This window comes from Balaenoptera musculus, chromosome 19 (genome assembly GCF_009873245.2).
Source record: "Balaenoptera musculus isolate JJ_BM4_2016_0621 chromosome 19, mBalMus1.pri.v3, whole genome shotgun sequence".
NCBI classification, from domain to species: domain Eukaryota; kingdom Metazoa; phylum Chordata; class Mammalia; order Artiodactyla; family Balaenopteridae; genus Balaenoptera; species Balaenoptera musculus.
In genome coordinates this window covers 58884938-58909893 of record NC_045803.1, presented here as the reverse complement: position 1 = coordinate 58909893, position 24956 = coordinate 58884938, and the positions used below count along the sequence as shown (strand labels likewise).

At 51.4% G+C, this 24956-nt stretch overlaps 1 protein-coding gene across 2 annotated transcripts in view; it reads left to right on the top strand.

The window, feature by feature from the left end:
- Positions 1-23574, top strand: part of KLHDC4 (kelch domain containing 4) — a 65616-nt gene extending 42042 nt beyond the window's left edge. For both annotated transcript variants that reach the window (XM_036833184.1, XM_036833185.1), the window contains 7 exons: positions 3625-3717; positions 14662-14821; positions 18766-18841; positions 20736-20944; positions 21457-21871; positions 22520-22651; positions 22997-23574. In XM_036833184.1, coding sequence (XP_036689079.1) covers positions 3625-3717; positions 14662-14821; positions 18766-18841; positions 20736-20944; positions 21457-21871; positions 22520-22651; positions 22997-23061 — 1150 coding nt within the window. In that variant the 3' untranslated portion in view covers positions 23062-23574. The remainder of the gene's footprint in view (positions 1-3624; positions 3718-14661; positions 14822-18765; positions 18842-20735; positions 20945-21456; positions 21872-22519; positions 22652-22996) is intronic.
- Positions 23575-24956: the final 1382 nt, after the last annotated feature.

The window sequence follows — 24956 nt, the reverse complement described above, 5'->3', positions numbered from 1 at the left end:
ACGATTGCTGGTTTTGATATCATATTTGTGTGTGGGTGATTTCCTACCTTTACTGTGTGTTTGCCTTTACTGGTGAGCTTTCCCATTCATAATTTTCTTGTTTCTAGTTGTGGCCTTTTCCGCCTAGAGAAGTTCCTTTAGCATTTGTTGTAAAGCTGGTTTGGTGGTGCTGAATTATCTTAGCTTTTGCTTGTCTGTAAAGCTTCCGATTTCTCTTTTGAATCTGGACGAGAGCCTTGCTGGGTAGAGTATTCTTGGTTGTAGGTTTTTCCCTTTCATTACTTTAAGTGTATCATGCCACTCGGTTCTGGCCTGCAGAGTTTCTGCTGAAGAAACCTTATGGGGATTCCCTTGTATGTTACTTGTTGCTTTTCCCTTGTTGCTTTTAATATTTTCTGTTTGTCTTTAATTTTTGTCAGTTTCATTAATATGTGTCTTGGCGTGTTCCTCCTTGGGTTTATCCTGTATGGGACTCTCTGCACTTACTGGACTTGAGTGAGTGTTTCCTTTCCCATGTTAGGGAAGTTTTCGGCTATAATCTCTTCATATATTTTCTCGGGCCCTTTCTCTCTCTCTTCTCCTTCTAGGAGTCCTATATTGTGAATGTTGATGTGTTTCATGTTGTCCCAAAGGTCTCTGAGACTGTCCTCATTTCTTTTCATTCTTTTTTGTTTATTCTAGTCTGTGGCAGTGATTTCCACCACTCTGTTGTCCAGCTCACTTATTCATTCTTCTGCCTCATTTATTCTGCTATCGATTCTTTTCAGTGTGTTTTTCATTTCAGCTATTGTGTTGTTCATCTGTTTGTTCTTCAAATCTTCTAGCTCTTTATCAAACATTTCTTGTATCTTCTCGGTCTGTGCCTCCATTCTTTTTCTGAGATCTTGGGTCATCTTTACTGTAATTACTTCTAATTCTTTTTCAGGTAGATTGCTTATCTCCACTTCACTTAGTTGTTCTTCTGGGTTTTTAATCTTGTTCCTTCATCTGGCACATATTTCTTGCCATCTCATTTTGTCTAACTTTCTATGTTTGTGGTCTCCTTTCTGCAGGCTGCAGGATTGTAGTTCCTCTTGTTTTTGGTGTCTGCCCCTGGAAGGTGAGGTTGGTCCTGGGCTTGTGCAGGCTTCCTGGTGGGAGGGACTGGAGCCAGCCCACTGGTGGGTGGAGCTGGGTCTTGTCCCTCTGGTGGACAGGCCCATGTCAGGAGGTGTGTTTAGAGGTGACTGTGAGCTCAGTACAACTTTAGGCAGCCTGTCTGCTGATGGGAGGGGCTGTGTTTCCCCTGCTGGTTGTTTGGTCTGAGGCATCCCAGCACTAGAGCCTGCTGGCTGTTGGGTGGGGCCAGGTCTTGGTGCCAAAATGGCGACCTCCAGGAGAGCTCACGCCGGTCATATTCCCTGGGGCCTCTGCCACCAGTGTCCTTGCCCCCACAGTGAGCCACAGCTGACTCACTGCCTCCCCAGGAGACCCTCCAAGACCTGCAGGTAGGTCTATCCCAGGCTCCTGTGGAGTCACTTCTTTGTGCTGGGTCCCAGTGCACACGAAATCTTGTGTGTGCTCTCCAGGAGTGGAGTCTCTTGTTTCCCCCAGTCGTGTGGAGCTCCTGCACTCAATCCCTGCTGGCCTTGAAAGCCAAGAGCTCTGGGGGCTCCTCCTCCTGAGGCCAGACCCTCAGGCTGGGGAGCCTGACGTGGGGCTCAGAATTCTCACTCCTGTGGGAGAACCTCTACCATATAATTATTTTCCAGTTTGCTGGTCACCCACCTGGCGGGTATGGAATTTGATTATATTGTGAAAGTGCTCCTCCTACCATCTCGTTGTGGCTTCTTCTTTGTCTTTGGGTGTAAAATATCTTTTTTGGTAGCTTCTGGTCTTTTTTTAAAACATTTGTTTGTTTGTTTATTTATTTACTTACGGCTGAGTTGGGTCTTTGTTGCTGCACGTGGGCTTTCTCCAGTTGTGGTGAGTGGGGGCTACTCTTCCTTGCGGTGCACGGGCTTGTCATTGTGGTGGCTTCTCTTGTAGCGGAGCACGGGCTCTAGGCGTGCGGGCTTCAGTAGTTGTGGCTCACGGGCTTCAGTAGTCGTGGCTTATGGGCTTCAGTAGTTGTGGCACATGGGCTCAGTAGTGGCTTGTGGGCTCTAGAACACAGGCTCAGTGGTTGTGGTGCACGGGCTTAGTTGCTCCGTGGCATGTGGCATCTTACCAGACCAGGGCCCGAACCCATGTCCCCTGCATTGGCAGGCGGATTCTTAACCACTGCACTACCAGGGAAGCCCCCCAGTCTTTTTTGTTGACAGTTGTTTAGCAGTTAGTTGTGATTTTGGTGTTTTCTTGAGAGGAGGTGAGCTCGATCCTCTACTCTGCCATCTTGTCTGGCATTGAGGGGCTGCTTTTAGTCTGGATGCTTGCTGCCTCTTTCCTCAGCGTATGCTGGACATGATCCCCTTGATATGGGGTGTGCAGGTGCGGTGGCCCATGTGCGCTCCTGGTGTGGCGGGGGCAGCGATCAGCGCCCGCTTGTTGGTCTCCCCGCAGTGGCGGCGGCCCCTGAGGCTTTTGGACGGCGGGGGCAGTGATTGGCCCCTGCTCCCAGTTCTCGTAGTGGCGGTGGCGGCCCGCATGCTCCCAAGAGGGCAGAGACAGTGATTGGCGCCTGCTGGCGGGTCTCTTGGTGGTGGTGGCCCGTGCCCTCCCGAGACAGTGCAGGCAGCACTTGGCACCTCTTCGTGGGTCTTGTGGTGGCAGCGGCAGCCCATGCACTCCCGGGACAGCAGGGGCAGCGCTTGGGGCCTGCTCGCGGGCTTCGTGGTGGCGGCCCGTGCACTCCCAGGACAGTGGGGGGCAGTGCTTCGGGTCTGCTTGTGTGTGTCTTAGCGGTGGCGATGGCCCATGCCTGCCTCTGGAGCCCATGATGGTGGTGGTGGCTCACACCCAGCCCAGAGCTCGTGTGTCTGGTTGACTGAGAGCACGTGCACAAGGAAGGAAGCTCTTATGGTGGTCCTGCTCCTCTCCTTCCATGCCCCCCAACAATGGCACCTTGCCTCTCTGACAGGCCCAGGCTTCTTCCGAGCACACCCTCAGTTGCCACAGTCCATGTGCCAGGCCTGGTCCTCTCCCTGGGTCTGACCTCCGAAGCCCAAGCTTCAGCACGCAGCCACCCCCCCGCACCTGTGGATGAGTGTCTCAGGCTGGGGAGTGCAGGGCAGCTGTACCGACTGTCTGTGCAGGGCACTCTCCGTGTTGCCGTCCGCAAACTGGCTGTTACGCTCTCCTCGGAGGCTCCAAAGCTCCCCGTCTGTCCAGGCTGATCTCCCTGACGATGAGTGGACTTCCCAGGGTGCGGGAACCTTTCCTCCTTCACAGCTCCCTCTCTGGGGTGTAGGTCCTGTCCCAACTCCTTTCACTTTTTTTTTTTTTTTCCTTTTGTTCTACCCAGTTATGTGGAGGTTTTCTTGTGCTTTCGGAAGTCTGAGGTCTTCTGCCAGCATTCCGTAGATGTTCCGTGCGAGTCGTTCCACTTGTAGATGTATTTTGGTGTGTTTGTGGGAGGAGGTGAGCTCCACGTCCTACTCTTCCGCCATCTGCCAAGCTTCTCTTTTTTTTTTTGTTCAATTTTAGATCACCAGGCGGTCCTTCAGGACGGAGTGGACATCGGATGGTGGCCTGGAAGAGACAGTTAATCCTTTTCGGTGGCTTCCATGAGAGTACCAGGTCAGTACAAATAGGAGGATCATCTTTGCTGGAGCAGTCAGGAGTGGGCTCCTTATGGGAAGAACCATTCTGAATACACATGGAAGTGCTGCCCACCCCTTAAAACCAGGGCCAACGGCTTGGGCAGCTGCAGAGGAGGGCCCTGAGCTTGGTTGAATGCTCTGCTGTCACTGTCGTGGGGTTCTTCATAATTACTGAACAGAGGTTCCCACAGTTTTATTTTGCACCAAGGCCTGCAAGTAATGTGGCCAGTCCTATCTAAGATGGGCTCTCAAGCTTCAGCCTGTTGAGAACCCTCTGAAAGGCTTGTTCAGACCCTGATTTGTGACTCCGCTGGCCTGGGATCGGGCTGAGGATCTGCATTTCTTGAGGCTCCAGGTGATGCTGCTGCTGCTGGCCAGGGAACCCCACTTTGAGAACCACGAGGCTAACGTCACTTTAAAATCCGCCCGATGGGGAACGTGCGGCAGCCTGCATCCTGCAGAGGGGCCTGAGGGGGCATCCGGGTCTCCTGTGCCTGGTTGTGTCGCCACAGAGCTTGTGTGCCCAGCCTGGCGGCCTGTTCTCCGGGGGTTTTAAGCCCACCATCTGTACTGATACTTTCCTGAGTGGCCTTATTAGTTGAGTCCAGAGAAATAAGACACTTGGTGAACAGGTTAGTTCCTGCCACTGCCGTAAAACGCTAAGGTTCTGGGTGAGACACCCAGGCTGCCCTGGTGCCTGGCGCAGGCCGCGCGAGCGCTGCTTTGCCTCTGACCTGGGCCGAGTCAGGCAAGGTGGGTGGGTGGCGTTCTCGCCGGCGCCTCGTTTCACGTGCTCCTCTGTTCCCTGATCCTTTAAAAAATAACATGCTTATCGACTCGTGGTGGTGGCAGCACGCACACTTTTCTCAGTGTGACTCCATTGGCACACATTTTTTCTTTTTTAGAAATCTCCATTTTAAATTGATTGATTGATTGATTGATTGATTGATTGCTGTGTTGGGTCTTCGTTTCGTTGCGAGGGCTTTCTCTAGTTGCGGCAAGTGGGGGCCACTCTTCATCGCGGTGCGCGGGCCTCTCACTATCGCGGCCTCTCTTGTTGCAGAGCACAGGCTCCAGATGCGCAGGCTCAGTAGTTGTGGCTCACGGGCCCAGCTGGTCTGCGGCACGTGGGATCTTCCCAGACCAGGGCTCGAACCCACGTCCCCTGCATTGGCAGGCGGATTCTCAACCACTGCGCCACCAGGGAAGCCCCATTGGCACACATTTTTTACGATACTCACTGGCTCATGAAAATAAGTCCTTGCACATACATGTGGAGAGAGTGGCGCTCGGTACGTTAGCGGGAGTGAGCGTTGCTGTGTTCCCTGTTCCCTACCCGAGCTGAGGCATCCTGGTGTCGATCTGGCTCAGTTGAGGTTTCAGGTTTCTTTCACAAACAAAAAATATTTTCATTAGTTGAGAAAAGGGGATATAATTCTTTTTTTTTTAATTCTTTTTTATTTTTTAACATTTTTATTGGAGTATAATTCTTTACAATGGTGTGTTAGTTTGTGCTGTATAACAAAGTGAATCAACTATACATATACATATATCCCCATATCTCCTCCCTCTTGTGTCTCCCTCCCACCCCTCTAGGTGGTCACAAAGCACCGAGCTGATCTCCCTGTGCTATGCGACTGCTTCCCAGTAGTTATCTGTTTTACATTTGGTAGTGTATATAAGTCCATGCCACTCTCTCACTTCGTCCCAGCTTACCCTTCCCCCTCCCTGTGTCCTCAAGTCTATTCTGTATGTCTGCGTCTTTATTCCTGTCCTGCCCCTAGGTTCTTCATAACTTTTTTTTTTCTTTTAGATTTGATATATATGTGTTAGCATACGGTATTTGTTTTTCTCTTTCTGACTTACTTCACTCTGTATGACAGACTCTAGGTCCATCCACCTCACTACAGATAACTCAATTTCATTTATTTTTATGGCTGAGTAATATTCCATTGTATATATGTGCCACATCTTCTTTATCCATTCATCTGTTGATGGACACTTAGGTTGCTTCCATGTCCTGGCGATTGTAAATAGTGCTGCAATGAATATTGTGGTACATGTCTCTTTTTGAATTATGGTTTTCTCAGGGTATATGCCCAGTAGTGGGATTGCTAGGTCATACGGTAGTTCTATTTTTAGTTTTTTAAGGAACCTCCATACTGTTCTCCATAGTGGCTGTATCAATTTACATTCCCACCAACAGTGCAAAAGGGTTCCCTCTTCTCCACACCCTCTCCAGCATTTATTGTCTGTAGATTTTTTGATGATGGCCATTCTGACTGGTGTGAGGTGATAACCTCATTTGTAGTTTTGATTTGCATTTCTCTAATGATTAATGATGTTGAGCATTCTTTCATGTGTTTGTTGGCAATCTGTATATCTTCCTTGGAGAAATGTCTGTTTAGGTCTTCTGCCTATTTTTGGATTGGGTTGTTTGTTTTTTTTGATATTGAGCTGCTTGTAAATTTTGGAGATTAATCCTTTGTCAGTTGCTTCATTTCCAAATATTTTCTCCCATTCTGAGGGTTGTCTTTTCGTCTTGTTTATGGTTTCCTTTGCTGTGCAAAAGCTTTTAAGTTTCGTTAGGTCCCATTTGTTTATTTTTGTTTTTATTTCCATTTCTCTAGGAGGTGGCTCAAAAAGGATCTTGCTGTGATTTATGTCATAGAGTGTTCTGCCTATGTTTCCCTCTAAGAGTTTTATAGTGTCTGGCCTTACATTTAGGTCTTTAATCCATTTTGGGTTTATTTTTGTGTATGGTGTTAGGGAGTGTTCTAATTTCATTCTTTTACATGTAGCTGTCCAGTTTTCCCAGCACCACTTATTGAAGAGGCTGTCTTTTCTCCATTTTATATTCTTGCCTCCTTTATCAAAAATAAGGTGACCATATGTGCGTGGGTTTATCTCTGGGCTTTCTATCGTGTTCTGTTGATCTGTATTTCTGTTTTTGTGCCAGTGCCGGACTGTCTTGATTACTGTAGCTTTGTAGTATAGTCTGAAGTCAGGGAGCCTGGTTACTCCTGGTCCATTTTTCTTTCTCAAGATTGCTTTGGCTATTCGGGGTCTTTCGTGTTTCCATGCAAATTGTGAAATTTTTGTTCTAGTTCTGTGAAAAATGCCAGTGGTAGTTTGATAGGGATTGCACTGAATCTGTAGATTGTTTTAGGTAGTATAGTCATTTTCACAATGTTGATTCTTCCAATCCAAGAACACGGTATATCTCTCCATCTGTTTGTATCATCTTTAATTTCTTTCATCAGTGTCTTATAGTTTTCTGCATACAGGTCATTTGTCTCCTTAGGTAGGTTTATTCCTAGGTATTTTATTCTCTTTGTTGCAGTGGTAAATGGGAGTGTTTTCTTAATTTCTCTTTCAGATTTTTCAAAATTAGTGTATAGGAATGCAAGAGATTTCTGTGTGTTAATTTTGTATCCTGCCACTTTACCAAATTCATTGATTGGCTCTACTAGTTTTCTGGTAGAGTCTTTAGGATTCTCTATGTATAGTATCATGTCATATGCAAACAGTGACAGCTTTACTTCTTCTTTTCTGATTTGGATTCCTTTTATTTCTTTTTCTTCTCTGATTGCTGTGGCTAAAACTTCCAAAACAATGTTGAATAATAGTGGTAAGAGTGGGCAACCTTGTCTTGTTCCTGATCAGGGTGGAAATGGTTTCAGTTTTTCACCATTGAGAATGATGTTGGCTGTGGGTTTGTCATATATGGCCTTTATTATGTTGAGATAAGTTCCCTCTGTGCCTACTTTTTGGAGGGTTTTTATCATAAATGGGTGTTGAATTTTGTCAAAAGCTTTCCCTGCATCTATTGAGATGATCATATGGTTTTTATCCTTCAATTTGTTAATATGGTATATCACACTGATTGATTTGCATATATTGAAGAATCCTTGCATCCCTGGGATAAACCCCAGTTGATCATGGTGTATGATCCTTTTAATGTGCTGTTGGATTCTGTTTGCTAGTATTTTGTTGAGGATTTTTGCATCTATATTCATCAGTGATATTGGCCTGTAGTTTTCTTTCTTTGTGACATCTTTGTCTGGTTTTGGTATCAGGGTTATGGTGGCCTCATAGAATGAGTTTGGGAGTGTTCCTCCCTCTGTTATATTTTGGAGGAGTTTCAGAAGGATAGGTGTTAGCTCTTCTCTAAATGTTTGATAGAATTCGCCTGTAATCCATCTGGTCCTGGGCTTTTGTTTGTTGGAAGGTTTTTAATCACAGTTTCAATTTCAGTGCTTGGCATTGCTCTGTTTATATTTTCTATTTCTGCCTGGTTCAGTCTCGGAAGGTTGTGCTTTTCTAAGAATTTGTCCATTTCTTCCAGGTTGTCCATTTTATTGGCATATAGTTGCTTGTAGTAATCGCTCATGATCCTTTTTATTTCTGCAGTGTCAGTTGTTACGTCTCCTTTTTCATTTCTAATTCTGTTGATTTGAGTCTTCTCCCTTTTTTTCTTGATGAGTCTGGCTAATGGTTTATCAATTTTGTTTATCTTCTCAAACAACCAGCTTTTAGTTTTATTGATCTTTGTTATTGTTTCCTTCATTTCTTTTTCATTTATTTCTGATCTGAGCTTTATGATTTCTTTCCTTCTGCTAACTTTGGGGTTTCTTTGTTCTTCTTTCTCTAATTGCTTTAGGTGTAAGGGTAGGTTGTTTATTTGAGATGTTTCTTGTTTTTTAAGGTAGGATTGTATTCCTATAAACTTCCCTCTTAGAACTGCTTTTGCTGCATCCCATAGGTTTTGGGTTGTCGTGTTTTCATTGTCATTTGTTTTTAGGTATTTTTTGATTTCCTCAGTGATCTCTTGGTTATTAAGTAGTGTATTGTTTAGCCTCCATGTGTTTGTATTTTTTACATATTTTTTCCTGTAATTGATATCTAGTCTCATAGCGTTGTGGTCGGAAAAGATACTTGATACGATTTCAGTTTTCTTAAATTTACCAAGGCTTGATTTGTGACCCAGGATATGATCTATTCTGGAGAATATTCCATGAGCACTTGAGAAGAAAGTGTATTCTGCTGTTTTTGGATGGAATGTCCTATAAATATCAATTAAGTCCATCTTGTTTAATGTATCATTTAAAGATTGTGTTTCCTTATTTATTGTCATTTTGCATGATCTGTCTATTGGTGAAAGTGGGGTGTTAAAGTCCCCTACTATGATTGTGTTACTGTCGATTTCCCCTTTTATGGCTGTTAGCATTTGCCATATGTCTTGAGGTGCTCCTGTGTTGGGTGCATAAATATTTACAGTTGGTATATCTTCTTCTTGGATTGATCCCTTGATCATTATGTAGCGTGTAAAATAAAATAGACTATTTTAAAGTCTATTTTGTGTGATAGGAGAATTGCTACTCCAGCTTTCTTTTGATTTCCATTTGCATGGAATATCTTTTTCCATCCCCTCATTTTCAGTCTGTATGTGTCCCTAGGTCTGAAGTGGGTCTCTTATAGACAGCATATATATGGGTCTTGTTTTTGTATCCATTCAGCCAGTCTTTGTCTTTTGGTTGGAGCATTTAATGCATTTACATTTAAGGTAATTATCGATATGTATGTTCCTATTACCATTTTCTTAGTTGTTTTGGGTTTGTTATTGTAGGTCTTTTCCTTCTCTTGTGTTTCCTGCCTAGAGAAGTTCCTTTAGCATTTGTTGTAAAGCTGGTTTGGTGGTGCTGAATTCTCTTAGCTTTTGCTTGTTTGTAAAGGTTTTAATTTCTCTGTCAAATACGAATGAGATCCTTGCTGGATAGAGTAATCTTGGTTGTAGGTTTTTCCTTTTCATCACTTTAAATATGTCCTGCCACTCCCTTCTGGCTTGTAGAGTTTCTGCTGAAAGATCAGCTGTTAACCTTACGGGGATTCCCTCGTATGTTATTTGTTGTTTTTTCCTAGCTGCTTTTAATATTTTTTCTTTATATTTAATTTTTGATAGTTTGATTAATATGTGTCTTGGCATGTTTCTCCTTGGATTTATCCTGTATGGGACTCTCTGTGCTTCCTGGACTTGATTAACTATTTCCTTTCCCGTATTAGGGAAGTTTTCAACTATAATCTGTTCAAATATTTTCTCAGTCCCTTTCTTTTTCTCTTCTTATTCTGGGACCCCTAATGTTGGTGGAGTTATTCGAATGTTGGTGCATTGGTGCGTTTAATGTTGTCCCAGAGGTCTCTGAGACTGTCCTCAATTCTTTTTTTTTTTTTTTATAAATTTATTTTATTTTATTTATTTTTATTTTTGGCTGTGTTGGGTCTTTGTTGCTGCGCGTGGGCTTTCTCTAGTTGCCGCAAGCGGGGGCTACTGTTCATTACAGTGTGCAGGCTTCTCTTTGTGGTGGCTTCTCTTGTTGGGAGCACGGGCTCTAGGCGTGCCGGCCTTCAGCAGTTATGGTACACAGGCTCAGTAGTTGTGGCTCAGGGGCTCTAGAGCGCAGGCTCAGTAGTTGTGGCACACGGGCTTAGTTGCTCTGCGGCATGTGGGATCTTCCCGGACCAGGGCTTGAACCCATGTCTCCTGCACTGGCAGGTGGATTCTTAACCACTGTGCCACCACGGAAGCCCCTATCCTCAATTCTTTTCATTCTTTTTTCTTTATTCTGCTCTGCAGTAGTTATTTCCACTATTTTATCTTCCAGGTCACTTATCCATTCTTCTGCCTCAGTTATTCTGGTATTGATTCCTTCTAGAGAATTTTTAATTTCATTTATTGTGCTGTTCATCATTGTTTGTTTGCTCTTTAGTTCTTCTGGTTCCTTGTTAAACGTTTCTTGTATTTTCTCCATTCTATTTCCAAGATTTTGGATCATCTTTCCTATCATTACTCTGAATTCTTTTTCAGGTACACTGCCTATTTTCTCTTCATTTGTTTGGTCTGGTGGGTTTTTACCTTGCTCCTTCATCTGCTGTGTGTTTCTCTGTCTTCTCATTTTGCTTCACTTACTGTGTTTGGGGTCTCCTTTTCGCAGGCTGCAGGTTCGTAGTTCCTGTTGTTTTTGGTGTCTGCCTCCAGTGGGCAAGGTTGGTTCAGTGGGTTGTGTAGGCTGCCTGGTAGAGGGGACTGGTGCCTGTGTTCTGGTGGATGAGGCTGGACCTTGTCTTTCTCTCGGGCAGGTCTGCGTCTGGTGGTGTGTTTTGGGGTGTCTGTGTCCTTATTATGATTTTAGGCAGCCTCTCTGCTAATGGGTGGGGTTGTGTTCCTGTCTTGCTAGTTGTTTGGTGTAGGGTGTCCAGCACTGTAGCTTGCTGGTTGTTGAGTGGAGCTGGGTCTTAGCGTTGAGATGGATATCTCTGGGAGATTTTCACCGTTTGGTGTTATGTGGAGTTGGGAGGTCTCTGGTGGACCAATGTCCTGACCTAGGCTCTCCCACCTCAGAGGCACAGGCCTGACACCCGGCCGGAGCACCAAGACCCTGTCATCCACACGGCTCAGAATAAAGGGGAGAAAAAAAGAAGGAAAGAAAGAAAAATAAATAAAATAAAATAAAGTTACTAAAATTAAAAATAATTATTAAAAATTAAAAAGTAATTTAAAAAAAAGAAGAGAGCAGCCAAACCAAAAACCAAATCCACCACTGATAACAAGTGCTAAAATCTATACTAAACAAACCAAAAAAACCCGACAGACAGAACCCTAGGATATATGCAGACAAAATCACACACATAAGCATACACATACACACCCACAAAAAGAGAAAAAGGAAAAAAATACATATATCGTTGCTCTCCCAAAGTCCACACCGCCTCAGTTTTGGGATGATTCGTTGTCTATTCAGGTATTCCACAGATGCAGGGTACATCAAGTTGATTGTGGAGATTTAATCCGCTGCTCCTGAGGCTGCTGGGAGAGATTTCCCTTTCTCTTCTTTGTTTGCACAGCTCCCGGGGTTCAGCTTTGGATTTGGCCCCGCCTTTGCGGGTAGGTCTCCTGAGGGCATCTGTTCCCGCTCACACAGGATGGGGTTAAAGGAGCAGCTGATTCGGGGGCTCCGGCTCGCTCAGGCCGGGGCGAGGGAGGGGTACGGAATGTGGGGCCAGCCTGCGGCGGCAGAGCCCGGCGTGACGTTGCACCAGCCTGAGGCGCGCCGTGCATTGTCCCGGGGAAGTTGTCTCTGGATCACGGGACCCTGGCAGTGGCGGGCTGCACAGGCTCCCGGGAGGGGAGGTGTGGATAGTGACCTGTGCTCGCACACAGGCTTCTTGGTGGCGGCAGCAGCCGCCTTAGCGTCTCATGCCTGTCCCTGGGGTCCCTGCTGATAGCCACGGCTCGCGCCCGTCTCTGGAGCTCATTTAGGTGGCACTCTGAATCCCCTCTCCTCGCGCACCGCGAAACAATGGTCTCTTGCCTCCTAGGCAGGTCCAGACTTTTTCCCGGACTCCGTCCCGGCTAGCTATGGCGCACTAACCCCCTTCAGGCTGTGTTCACGCAGCCAACCCCCGTTCTCTCCCTGGAATCCGACCTCTGAAGCCCGAGCCTCAGCTCCCAGCCCCCGCCCGCCCCGGCGGGGGAGCAGACAAGCCTCTCGGGCTGGTGAGTGCTGGTCGGCACCGATCCTCTGTGCGGGGATCTCTCCGCTTTGCGCTCCGCACCCCTGTGGCTGCGCTCTCCTCCGTGGCTCGGAAGCTCCCCCCTCCGCCACCCGCCGTCTCCGCCCGCGAAGGGGCTCCTAGTGTGTGGACACCTTTCCTCCTTCACAGCTCCCTCCCACTGGCGCAGGTCCCGTCCCTGTTCTTTTGTCTCTTTTTTCTTTTTCCTTTTACCCTCCCCAGGTACGTGGGGAGTTTCTTGCCTTTTGGGAGGTCTGAGGTCTTCTGCCAGCGTTCAGTAGGTGTTCTGTAGGAGTTGTTCCACATGTAGATGTATTTCTGATGTATTTGTGGGGAGGAAGGGAATCTCCACGTCTTACTCTTCTGCCATTTTGAAGGTCTCCCAGAGTATAATCCTTAAGTGCTTTGGGAGGAGATTTTTAAAGTCGAATTCAAATTAAACAAGGAATGATTTTGCATCCTTAAAGGCATAGTCTGGGTATAATAGTGCTTAAATTTCATGTCTCGTCACAAAGTTCACCAAGTGGTTTTTACAGAATTCACTTAAAAACCAAGCTATTGGGAGGGCAGGTTATTATCTCAAGTTAAAGATGAGGAAACCAAGATAACTATTAAGTAGTAGAACTTGTCCTCGACCAAAGATTGCGGATGTTCAGTTCTCCCATATTCTGTCGTGCTGCAACCCCCGGCTCCCTGCCCTGGTCCATCTGCTGCCCCTGGTCACGTCTCCTGCTCCTGGTTTGTCTCTTGCCTACACCCTGGTTTTCTGTCCTGGTCCATCTCCTGCCCCTGGTCCATCTCCTGACCTGCAGGTGTTTGGTTTCTTGCCATTTTGGAGAAGAGAGCCTGCTCTGTTTTTTAAAATTCATATTTAAAAGATTGTTGTTTACATTTAAAACCCTTTACAAAGCAAATAATTGTTTGCCATTGCAGACACGGGGGTTCATGCGACGTCAGTGTGTTAATTCAGCACCTGCTGTGTGCAGGACAGTGAGTGGGGTCTACACAGGCCCTTCTCCTGAGACTCACAGGTTACAAAATGAGTCAAGGTTTACAGTGGTTGTAACTTGGAACCATTTCAAACTCAGAACGTTTTTCAAAGCTATTATCTGTTACTTTGTTTAAAATTATTTTTTATGAAGTATTTCAAACATATAGAAAAGTTGAAGTTCCTCAAACAGATATCTGTGTGGTCACCATCCATATTAAACAAAGTACAGTTTGACCTTTAAAACCCAATGACAGTTATTTACTTTGCGTGCAGAATAGAATTTTTTTTTCCTGGAAATCTGCAATGTGAAATCTGAGAAAACTGTGGAATGTGGTGAAGTCTTTTAAAAACTGTGCCCCTGGTTCCTCAGTTCATCTACTAAAAGCCCTCCTCCTGCGGAAGGATGCGTTTGATGGGGAGTTCACGTGGCTCATCCTGTTCCGAGTGCCCTGCTCTGGATGGCATTCCGGCGGAGCACAGTGACCTGCATGTTGGCTGTGGGGCGCCAGACTTGGGTGATCTGAGTGCAGCAGGAGAGTCAGGAATCACGTCCGACTGGTGGGGCTGCTCGCTCCTTCCATGTGTCCATGCTTTCTTCCTGCGAACGTCGGGCCCAGCTCTCCGTGTGGAGTAGCTGGGGAGCATCTCTCATTCTTCCGTGTAATTCTGACCCAAGGCCCCTTGGCTTTGCCCGTGGCCACCTGTGAAATTCCCGTCAGGACACACGGTTGCCTCTGTGTCTGTGGCAGAACCGCTGCTTTCCTCACACATGTGCTCCCTCCTCAAGGCCCCATCTCTGTTTTTAGTGCTTTGACACTGAAGTCCCAGGAGCGTTGAGCAGGGCAGGGCCACTGTGCCTCTTGGAATGCCTCAGCCATGTCCTCTTGGCTTTTGCTCGGGCTTGTGGGCTCCAGGAGTTCTCCTCTCTGAGTTTCAGGAATGCTTTGCCCCATCTCTGCCCAGCCCGGGGTCTCCACAGCCCGGGGTCTCCACAGCCCTTGCCAAACTGTAATATCTCCCTTCTAGGTATGCAGGGTATTGGTACATAGTTCATTGTCCCGCTTAAAGTTACACATATAGAAAACTAAGATAATTGTTTGCAAGACTGTGATTGTATAAACTGCGTAACTTTCAGAGTGAAAAGACTTTCGGATCCCAGCGTGTTACTGTGCTTCTCTGGGCCAGTGTTATTTCTAGCTTCAAATGCAAACTCGCATATGCTTGCTGTCCTTTTCTATGAATTTAAACTTTAATTAAACCAATAACTTAGTACATATGGTAGCAAATGTACCTTTATTTTAAATCAAGTTCACTTTTTCATGTCATCGCCTTTTTGTTTGTGTTCCTATATTATAACAGAGATTACATCTATTACAATGACCTGTATGCCTTCAGCCTGGACGCTTTCACGTGGAGCAGGCTGTCCCCGTCCGGGACGGGGCCCACACCCAGGTCAGGCTGCCAGATGACCGTCACTGCCCAGGGCAGCGTCGTCATCTACGGGGGCTACTCGAAACAGGTAAGACGCGCATGTGGGATGCAGAGTGACTTCTGTCTGCTGCCTTTTCAGTTTCACCAGCGATGAAAACTTCAAGTAATAGTTCATTAGATTAATATGAACAGTCCTTTCTGTTGAATGAGAAATGGACAGAGGTGGTGGTGATCTGCTCTTGTGCGAACATACTAAGGTTCTTTACAGCCACGTTGCGTTCTCACCCACACGCCCCCGAAACACGCAGCATAAGTGATGGCTGTGGCAGGGAGGTGCCCTGGCCACCTCCTTCCACCCTGCCACACCCCCACTCAGCCAGCCGCCAGCCCTCGTTCTGGAAAGGAAAACTGGCTTGGGATTTGTGGCTGTGACCTGCCTGGGGCATGGCTAGGCGCGTGACAGTTGGGAGGGCCCCGCGAAACAGGCGGCTGTCGCCAGAAGCTGTGCGCGGTGCCCAGAACTGACGCTTTATCGCGGTAGACGCTCCTCAGAGGCCGCGCGCGGTGCCCAGAACTGATGTTTTATCGCGGTAGATGCTCCTCAGAGCAAAGCAGGATGATGAGCAGCAAGCCCTTGTCACGCTGACGCCGCTTCAATCCCAAACGCTGCCCTTCTGCAGCCACACGGGCCGCCGGGGAATGATCCGAGGGCCTTCAATGCAGGGCCCACTCTCGCCAGGCCTTCGGCGTTTGATGGCAGTGAGAAGCTGCTCTGTTTGCACTCACGGGGCATTTACCAGAGTTGGTGAAAGACGTGGGTGTGACACTGGGGTTCTTCTGGGTGAGAACGCCCTCCGCAGGAGCAGCGTAGTGTTGTGACACTTGGGACACGTCTCTCTCAGATGTCTGTGGGTGCCGTTAATACCGTATGAGACAGAAATGTGCGAGCAGCGGAAGGAATGCTGTGTCAAGTGCACGCCCGTCGCTGCTCCGTGGCGTTAACGTCCACCCCCCCTTGGGGAGGAGCTGAGGCCCTGCTCAGAGCCTTGCACGCCTGGGGGAGTCTGACAGCCCCGGAGGTTCACGCGCATTCTGGTCCCCCTCTAGTCCAGCGAGGAGACTGAGCGTCTGGCCAGTGTGAGGCGCGTTACTGAAGGGCGGCGCAGGCCACCAGGTGAGGGACTAGCGCCCGAGCCTCGCGGCACCCTGTGAGGAAGGGGAGGTGGGGTGGGAGTTGCGTGCTTCGGGGGGAGCCCGCGGCTGCAGCCTCCTTGCCTCCCCGGCCCCGGGCTCTGCCACGCCGGCCACTGTGTGGAAACCGTGGCCCCGGGCAGGCAGAGCGGCGTTCTCAGGGAGGGCTCTGGCGTACAGGCCTCGCAGGGTGTACTTAAATGTGACGGCATGCAAGTTCCCCTCAGCTCGTTGGTTCTAAGGAAAGATGGTCGCTGTCGGCGGAGCAGTGCCATGGATGCCAGCAGGTGCAGGAGGACGGGGGGCTGAGAGGGAAGGGCTGGAGCCCGGCTGCGGTCAAGTTTGTAACACAAGCAGGTGGCACTGAATTCCTGCAGTGTGCCGCCAGCCGGCAAGGCCTCGTGTGGATTTATTTTTATTTTTTAAAATTTATTTATTTTATTTATTTATTTTTGGCTGTGTTGGGTCTTCGTTGCCGCACGCGGGCTTTCTCTAGTTGCGGCGAGCGGGGGCTACTCTTCGCTGCGGTGCGCGGGCTTCTCATTGCGGTGGCTTCTCTTGTTGCGCAGCACGGGCTCTAGGCACGCGGGCTCAGTAGTTGTGGCACGTGGGCTCTGGAGCTCAGGCTCAGTAGTTGTGGCGCACGCGCTTAGTTGCTCCACGGCATGTGGGATTTTCCTGGACCAGGGCTCGAACCCGTGTCCCCTGCATTGGCAGGCTAATTCTTAACCACTGCGCCACCAGGGAAGCCCCTTGTGTGGATTTAGTTCCTGAGAGTGCTGGGCTTTTGGCTTGGAAGGGTGGGCGTGGGAGCGGCAGCCACTTCCCCTGCTAGCCTGCTGGAAAAGAGGAGTATGCAGTCTCAGTAATTGTGATTGCATCGCTTGAATTGTGCACCTGTTTCCAGAGGAGAACAGAGGAGGCATGCACCTAGCTCTCGCTTCCTAGAGACAGCTGCTTCCCACGCGTGACTGACGTTGGCCCTCCTTGGTTTTAGGACGGTCAGGTCACATGTCCGGCCCACAGACAATTGGATTGTTTGTTTTCCAAAAGGAAAATAGGTTTTCCCCCCTTACAGTAAACACAATACATACTCGTTAGTTAAACAAAACAAAATGAATTGTGCACACGTATTCCCTGGCTCTGTCGGCTGATAGAACAAAACACCACCACCCAGCAGCAGTCAGCATACCTTGTGCCCAGATCTTGGATTCTAGGACCATCTCCACGAAGTAACCAGGGCTTCTCAGGGAAGTAGCCGATTCTGGAATTGGGGCAAGAAGTGTGCAAGGTGCTCCCGGAGCTGCTTGTAGCGCCAGAGCCCAAGGAAGCGCGTGTAAGAAACGTGCGCTGATGGGGTGCATCAGCGGCTCGGGAGCCGCCTGAAAGGGTTCCCAGTGCACTGGGCTGGAACTCTGAGCAACAGAGTAAGTAAGGTCGTGTCGGACTGCAGTGCACAGGGGCCCGAATATCCATGAGCCCACGCGATCGCGAACCAGCGATTGAATAGATTAAATGCACGGGGAAAAGGCACAGTGCTCCATGCAGCATTCCACACAGAGGTGGACCCTCCGCCCTCCTGAAGAGGGGGCTGCGCAGACTGACGCTCTTCCAAGGAGGACAGGCTGGAAAGTTGGGGCGGGGCAGTAGCTCGACAGCGAGAAACCTGAGAAACACACCTCAGCCAGGCGAGCAAGGTCCACGTCGGCAGGGATGGGTCTTGGTGACAGCATGCACCCTTGATAGGATGTGATGGGAAGGACACTTGACCTCTGGGATCCACCACCCAAAACCCACAGCCCTGTCCAATTGTGAGAATGGTGTCAGACGAGTCCCGGTAGAGGAGACCCTACAAAACACCTGACTGGCCCTCCTCAGTGTCACCAAAAACAAGGCAAGTCTGAGCAACCCTCACGGCTCAAGAGGCCTAAGGATTCATGACGACTCCGTGTAACGTGGGTCCTGGGACAGGGAAAGGACATTAGGGAAAACTAAGGAAATGTGAATAAACTGTGGGCTTCAGTTAATAGTCATTTGTCAGTATTGGTTCCTTAACTGTGGCAGATGTGCCACACTAATGTAAGATGTTAACCATAAGGGGACACAGGGCGCAGCGTGCACGGGAACTCTCGGTACCGTCTTCTCCGTTTTTCTGTAAATGTAAAACTATGCTGAAGTTAAAAGTTTATTAAAAATAGGGAATTTGAGGGACAAAGACAAAGCAGTTAAAATTGCCGAGATCATGCCACTGAGGAGAGCTGTTTTCCAGGTCGCTCTCTAGACCCTTCTACACTGAGGTAGAAGGTGCAGCGTGAGGACTGGGGTGCTGCTCGGGAGGGTAAAGTGTGTGGTCTGCCCAGGGTCGTGAGCCTAGTTTGAAGCAGCAGACCGGGGTGGAAGCGGGCCGTGCTGTCCACAGCTCAGGAAAGCTCTGTAAATGGCTGTGCTGGCTTCTGCACACGGCGTTCGTTGGATCCTCGCACCGAAGCTTGAATCCCATTATTGGGAAGGCGATGGGAATTGAGGGCACAGGGGTTGGAGATGGAGGGTGGCTGTGTAATGATAGGAGGGTCCCTGCGGTGACCCCGCCCACCCAGAGCAGGGCTCGGCTTGGAGCCACAGGAAGCTCTGAGAGGGGAGCTCCGGGGTGTCCCCAGCCTGTGGTCATTTATTCTGTCCGTTCGGATGCAGTCTGGATGGAACCTGTTGTGTTTCAGATTTTGAGGCTGGTCTGAAGGCTGGAGAGTCACCCCCATGGAAAACAGGACCACGAGCTTGGGGGGCCTTGCGTGGTTTGGCACAGCACGTGGCATTTGTCATGGCTCCCTTTTCCTTTCGCAGAGAGTCAGGAAGGACGTGGACAGAGGTACCCAGCACTCCGACATGTTCCTGCTGAAGGCTGAGGAGGGAAGAGAAGGTACATGCGCCGTGCAGGTGACAGACCACGTGGCTGGTCTATGTGTCGCTGTGGAAAGCGGGCAGAGGGTCGCGGGGCTGGTGGGGCACTCCATGAACAGCCCCCGTGTCCCCTCTGGGGCGTTGAGGACGCACTGAGTTAGAAACACAGGTGATGTCAGTCCATCCACAGCTCCCTTCTTGGGGGTGGGGCCACGGCCTCTGTGTCATCTCTCATTTGTTCTTGCTCAATGTTAGGACGTAGACTTTTGGAATGCATCTTGTGGGGTTGAAATGCCCACTTTTTTTTTTTTTTTATTTGAAGTATAGTTAATGTACAATGTTGTGTTAGTTTCAGGTGTACAGCAAAATGATTCAGTTGTACATACGTTGTTGTTTTTCAGATTCTTTTCCCTTATAGGTTATTATAAAATATTGAGTAGAGTTCCCTGTGCTATAGAGAAGGTCTTTGTTAATTATTTTATACATAGTAGTGTGTACCTGTTAATCCCATAGTCCTAATTTATCCCTCCCTGCTTTTCCCCTTTGGTAAGCATAAGTTTGTTTTCTTTGTCTGTGAGTCTGTTTCTCTTGTGAATAAGTTCATTTGGATCATCTTTTTAGATTACACATATAAGTGATCTCATATGGTATTTGTCTTTCTGTGTCTGACTTCACTTAGTATGATTATCTCTAGGTCCCTCCATGTTGCTGCAAATGGCATTGTTTCATTCTTTTTCATGGCTGCGTGATATTCCATTGTGTGTGTGTTTGTGTGTGTGTGTTTGTGTGTATACACACACAAACACACACACACCCCACATCTTCTATATCCGTTCCTCTGTTGATGGACACCGAGGTGGCTTCCCAGCGCTCATTTTTAAAGCTCAGAAGTCGGGAGGTGGTTAGTTTGCATGGTGCACGTGATGGGAGAGGGGCCTGAGCGGATGGGACCCGTCTGGTCCTGGCTGCCTCTTGGCCCCTGTGAGACCCGTCTCCGTAAGACGAGAGGCCTGCTGGGCAGGAACGTTTCCTCTTTCCCGCTGTGACATTCTTCAAGCAGAGGCTGCAGAAACGTCACGTACAAGGCGTTTCTCAGGTCCCAACCACGCCGAATTGCGGTGACTGATGGGGACGTGGGAGCCAAGGTTTAGAGCCCCTTTTATATGTCAGCGCACTTGAACTTGAAAGTGGACCGTGTTCTAGGCAGTGGGACCCCAGCCCTTGTGTTCAGCCCCCGCGTCTGGCCGTCAGGCCCTCGGCCCCCAGTGAAAAGTACATGGTGTGTCCTGAGACGCATCCGGCACGGCAGGGAAAGCGACCTCCCCCGACCACGTACAGGGCACGCTGGTGCTTATTCTCTTCTCTTCTTTAAACGTTCAGATGCTGGTTGCTGTGAGTGACCTTGTGGCCCACTAACGCGTGCCGCTCGGGCTGCGCCTCCAGGGAAGGCTTGCTCTTGGCTGCTTCTCTCTCTCTTTTTTAAAATGTTCATTAAAGAAAAAACATCCCAGTTTCTTTTTCTGGACATATTGGGAAGACTCCCACATGTTTCGTGCCAGGCCACATCTTGAGGGTTGCTGCGTAAACACGGCGCCCGCCCAGAGGGAAGGACCACAGTGCGTGGCCCACGGGAGGTTCTGGGGGTGTCCGTGGTCGGGGCCCCGCCCGAGGGCACAGTGTACAGGATCCCCCAGAGCTGGTGCGCCCGCCTCTACCTCACCCCTGCCTTCACATCACAGCTGCACGGCGCCCCTGGGCAAGTGTTGGGAGGGTGTGTGGACAGGTTCCCTACCTCAGTGCAGCCTGACCCTTGAGGAGGAGGCATGGCCTCCAGGGTGCGCTGGACCCGCAGGCGCAGAACGACGGCCATGGCATTCTGCAGGCCCCCCCTCCCCATTTCCTCTCCTCATCAGGCAGATGGGCCTGGGCTCGGGTCAACCCTTCCGGAGCCAAGCCCTCCCCAAGGTCCGGCTTCTCGGTGGCTGTGGCCCCGAACCATCAGACGCTGCTGTTTGGAGGTGTGTGTGATGAGGAGGAGGAGGAGAGCCTGGAGGGCCACTTCCTCAACGACCTGCACTTCTACGACCCCGTCAGGAACCGCTGGCTCGCGGGGCAGCTGAAGGTAGCGTGGGCCCCAGACCTGCAGCCAGTGCAGGGCCTGCCCGGCTGTCACCTCCGTCAGTGATGCCCAGGACCTCCCCGGTCACTCTGTCTGTGAGGCTCTGTGGAGCTGCCACCAACTTTACTGTCACCGTAAGCAGGGACCGGGTCGCCTCTGCCCCTGCTGCTGGCACCAGCCCGAGAGACGCGGCACAGTGGCTGCTCTCCCGGGACTGACGTCCCTGGGGACTTCATCAGGTCAGGGACCTCAGAAGCAGGGCCCTGTGGCCACAGGAGGGTGGGTGGTCCACTCCGTGGCAAAGACTGGCTCTGGTTGAAGTCCCTTGGCACCTCTGAGGGGAGTCGGGCAGCGTGTGAGGGCTGGTGTCTGCCGCCCGTTCCCCTGAGAGGTCACACCAGGCAGGGGCGGTGTGGTCCCCGGGGTGAGCCCCAGCGAGTGGATGGGGGTCCTCTGGCTGTCGGGTGCTCGCTGCCCCCCATCCTGAATCGCGCTGCCTTGCTCTTTATCAACAGGGGCCCAAGGTGGAGAAGAGGAGGCGCAGGCGGGGCAAAAAAGGGGAGCCCGGGGGTGCCAACCAGCAGGAAATGAAGGGGACTGGGGCCCAGGAGCCCCTGGAGGTGGTCAGAGAGGTGGTGGCAGAGGACGGGACCGTGGTCACCATCAAGCAGGTGCTCGCTGCCCTGGGCCCGGCAGGACGGCCTGAGTCCGACAACGACGAGGACGATGACGACGGCCCCGACGAGGCGGGTGTCCCTGCGGTGGAGCCCAGCCCCCGCTCCAACGCCATGCTGGCCGCGAAGCACGGGCGCCTTTACCTCTATGGGGGCATGTTTGAGGCTGGCGACCGCCAGGTCACCCTCAGCGACTTGTACTGCCTCGACCTTCACAAGATGGAGGAGTGGACGGTCTTGGTGGAGGTGGATCCAGGTGAGGGGGTGGCACCTCTGCAGTTGCCTCGGGAGCCCCCAGCTTGTCCGCCCTGCGCCCGCCGAGAGTGCTGCACGGCTCTGCCCCCTCCCATGCCCTCAGTCCAGGGGGTAGGGCCCTGCTGCCCGGGGGCCTGTCTGTGCATGGCCGTCCCTGCAGGGGGCCTGGGGGAGGGAGCGGGCTCACCCCGACACCGCCCGTGAGCCTCGGACCTGCCCCGGCAAAGCGGACTGGACGCACGTTTTCCCCGCGGTGCGTGTGTGCGCGTGTGCGCCCGGGAGCAGACACGCGGCCCACCCGTCTCCGCTGCCGTGTCGCACCACAGGCTGCACCCGACTCGCTCACTGCTCAGTCCTTGGGTCTGAGGCTGAAATCCCTTAAAATCCACACGTTTGGGCAGAGGCCCTGAGCGGCTGTGCGAGACGGCTGCTGTCTTGGAGCGCAGCTTCTCACTCTGCCTGTCTCTGCCTCGACGTGTGGGGATGTGATGTTTGCCGCGAGCTCCAGACGCGCTGGGGGCGGGGCCCCCGCACTCACATCCGCGTGTCCAGGCGGAAGGTGGGCTCCTCGGGGCGGCCGCGGCTCGTGTGCAGTTTCCCCGGTGCCCTGGCCGTGCTGACACTCTGTGGTTTTCGCTTTTGCCTAAAGAATCTCAGGAGTGGCTGGAAGAGACGGACTCGGAGGAGGACAGCGACGAGGTCAGGGGCGCGGAGGGCGGCGGGGAGGACGAGGAGGATGAGGAGGACGAGGAGGACGAGGCCGGCGGCGCGGAGGCCGGGGGTGAGTGTGCCGCGGGGCCGGGCCCGGGCCCCCCAGGGCGCGCAGCTCAGGTCCCTTCTCTGCCGGAGCCCTCGTTTTTATCGGTGATGAGGGAATGTACAATTTTACCAAGCTTCTGTTAAAATTTGACTTTGCTGTGGGTGTGCTCCTGAGGCCAGCTGAAGTGTTTTTTCTAACTGTGTCTGGAGTACGTTTGCGCGCTTGCTGTTTAAGCAGGGTCGTAACGGCCTCGTGACGTCCTCCGTGTAAATCCGGGTGCTCACAGCGCGTTCGTTCCGTCAGGACTCAGGCCTCCTTCCGCGACTGAACGCGTTTCTTTCTTATTCCCCTCCTTCCCCACGAAAGAGCAACGCCCCTCGGCGGCACCCGGTGAGCCGTTCGCAGACTCCCTGCCCAGGACTGAGCAGTAGTGGGCGAAGCTGGCGCGGGACGACGCCGGGCCCCGGAAGGAGAGTGCTGAGAGCCGCCCGGGCTGTGGCCACGGCTTTCTCTGCTGCCTCGGCCTGAGCCGCACACCAGCCAGAGCTTAGACTGCGGGGGTCGGGTTCCCCAGTCTAACCGCAGTGTGCTGCGTGCGGTTTAAAATAAACTGGACTTGGCAGGGGGCTGCCGCCGCCAAGGTGGTCTTCCGTGCAGCCACCGGGCCCTGGTGGTTCTGGCGGGGCCTCTGGCTGGGTCGGGGCCAAGATGAGGGCGAGGGGAGCTGCCTCCACGGCAGGCGGCACCTTGATCGTGAAGTGGAACGCTGCGGGCTTTGTGGGGTTCCCGTCTGCAAAACTAGGAGACAGGTTCTGCCCGCCTGCATGTTCAGCTGACTCTTTGATTTTTAAAAATTATCGGTAGCCGCCCACCGCCTCCTGTACGCATTTTCTTGGTTCTCTGGAGAATAAAGCACCTGTTGTGGGCTGGTCTGCTCGCTCTGCCACGTGGCTTTGCCTGGGGTCTCTTGCAGTGCCGTGTGCCCAGCTCCTCTGGCCGCTCGCCGCCTTTGGGGAGGAGGTGGTGGAGCTGTGCTCTGCCCCTCTCCCCTTCAGGCTCAAGGTCGTCATTCGGACAGCAACAGAAGAGGACAAGCAGCCAGAGGGCGGGCCCCACTGTCCCCACGCGGCCTCGCCGTCCCGTGCCGGGCACGTCTGGGTCTGCAGTGCGTGGGCGCGCTCCCTGGTGCCTGCTCCAGGGTTAATGGCAGGAGGCCGCTCTTCATTTATGTAATTGGGGCAGAGCTTGGGCTTTGAATTCACACCAGGTGAATTCATCTTCATCTAAAATACCATCAATAACAAGAAGGCAGGATTCTTAGTTTTCAGTGACGGGCCGAACGACCCATCATTACCTTGGGCGGGTCATCCTGCTCGTTACCTGGAAGTTAGAAGTGAAGAGTAGGCGCACCCACCCCAGCAGAGCGGGCCCGGGCCCGGGAAGGCTTCAGTGGAAGGTTGAGGCCAACTTGCCCAGAAGCAGCCCCTCACCCCAACCAGCACTTACTTTCTCGCCGTGCTCGGCCCCCGCACCTCTGGCCGTGTGACCTCACTCGTCAGACTTCTCCCGCTTGACTGCACGCGGATCAGAAATAGGAAGCTCTCTCCTTGCCCCTGCCCACCAGAGCCTCCCTCTGGTACGGGGCCTGGCAGAGCCCGTGGGGGTGCCAGTCACTGGGGTTGGGCAGACGCAGCCTGTGTGAGGTGGAAGGGCAGGCGCTCCAGCTTCAGCATCTTGCGGCTCCCCGTGGGTGCTGGGGCAGGGTGGCAGGGCTCAAAGCCAGGCCGGGTGCCACGGCAGGCCCGCGGGGGCCCCAGAGCCCTCCCGGTACCTGCCCTGCGTGCTCGCGATGCGAGGCCCAGGCGTACAGCTCCCGCTCTCTCGGCTGCCGCCTTGGGAGGAGGTGGTTGGGAGAGTGTCGGCCCCAACGCAGGCTTCTGTTGCCGGGGCCGCTCTTATTACAGAGGAGCCTGCAAGCAGGTGAGACTCCAAGGAGGGTGGTTTGGAATCAAACAAGTTGAAAAAGAAATGACAACCCCCTGAAGAAACTTCTGTTTTGCTCTCTGCTTTGCTGTCCTGTCCACGGGGTTGTTGCTGAGGACGCCGTTTGAGTGACAGAGGAAGAAAAGCCCAAGCTCCACACAAGGAGCTGCCTCTGCTGTGTCACCCCCGTGATTAAAGCATCCCTTCAGTGGGACAGTGGCAGGGAGAGGTGGGCGTACGCTGCAGGACTGCGGGGTGCCCAGGGCGGGCAGCGGCCAGTGCACTGCCCCCGCTTCTGCCTGCCGGCAGCTGGTTTGCTGAACCGAACGCTCCTGGCGCCTGG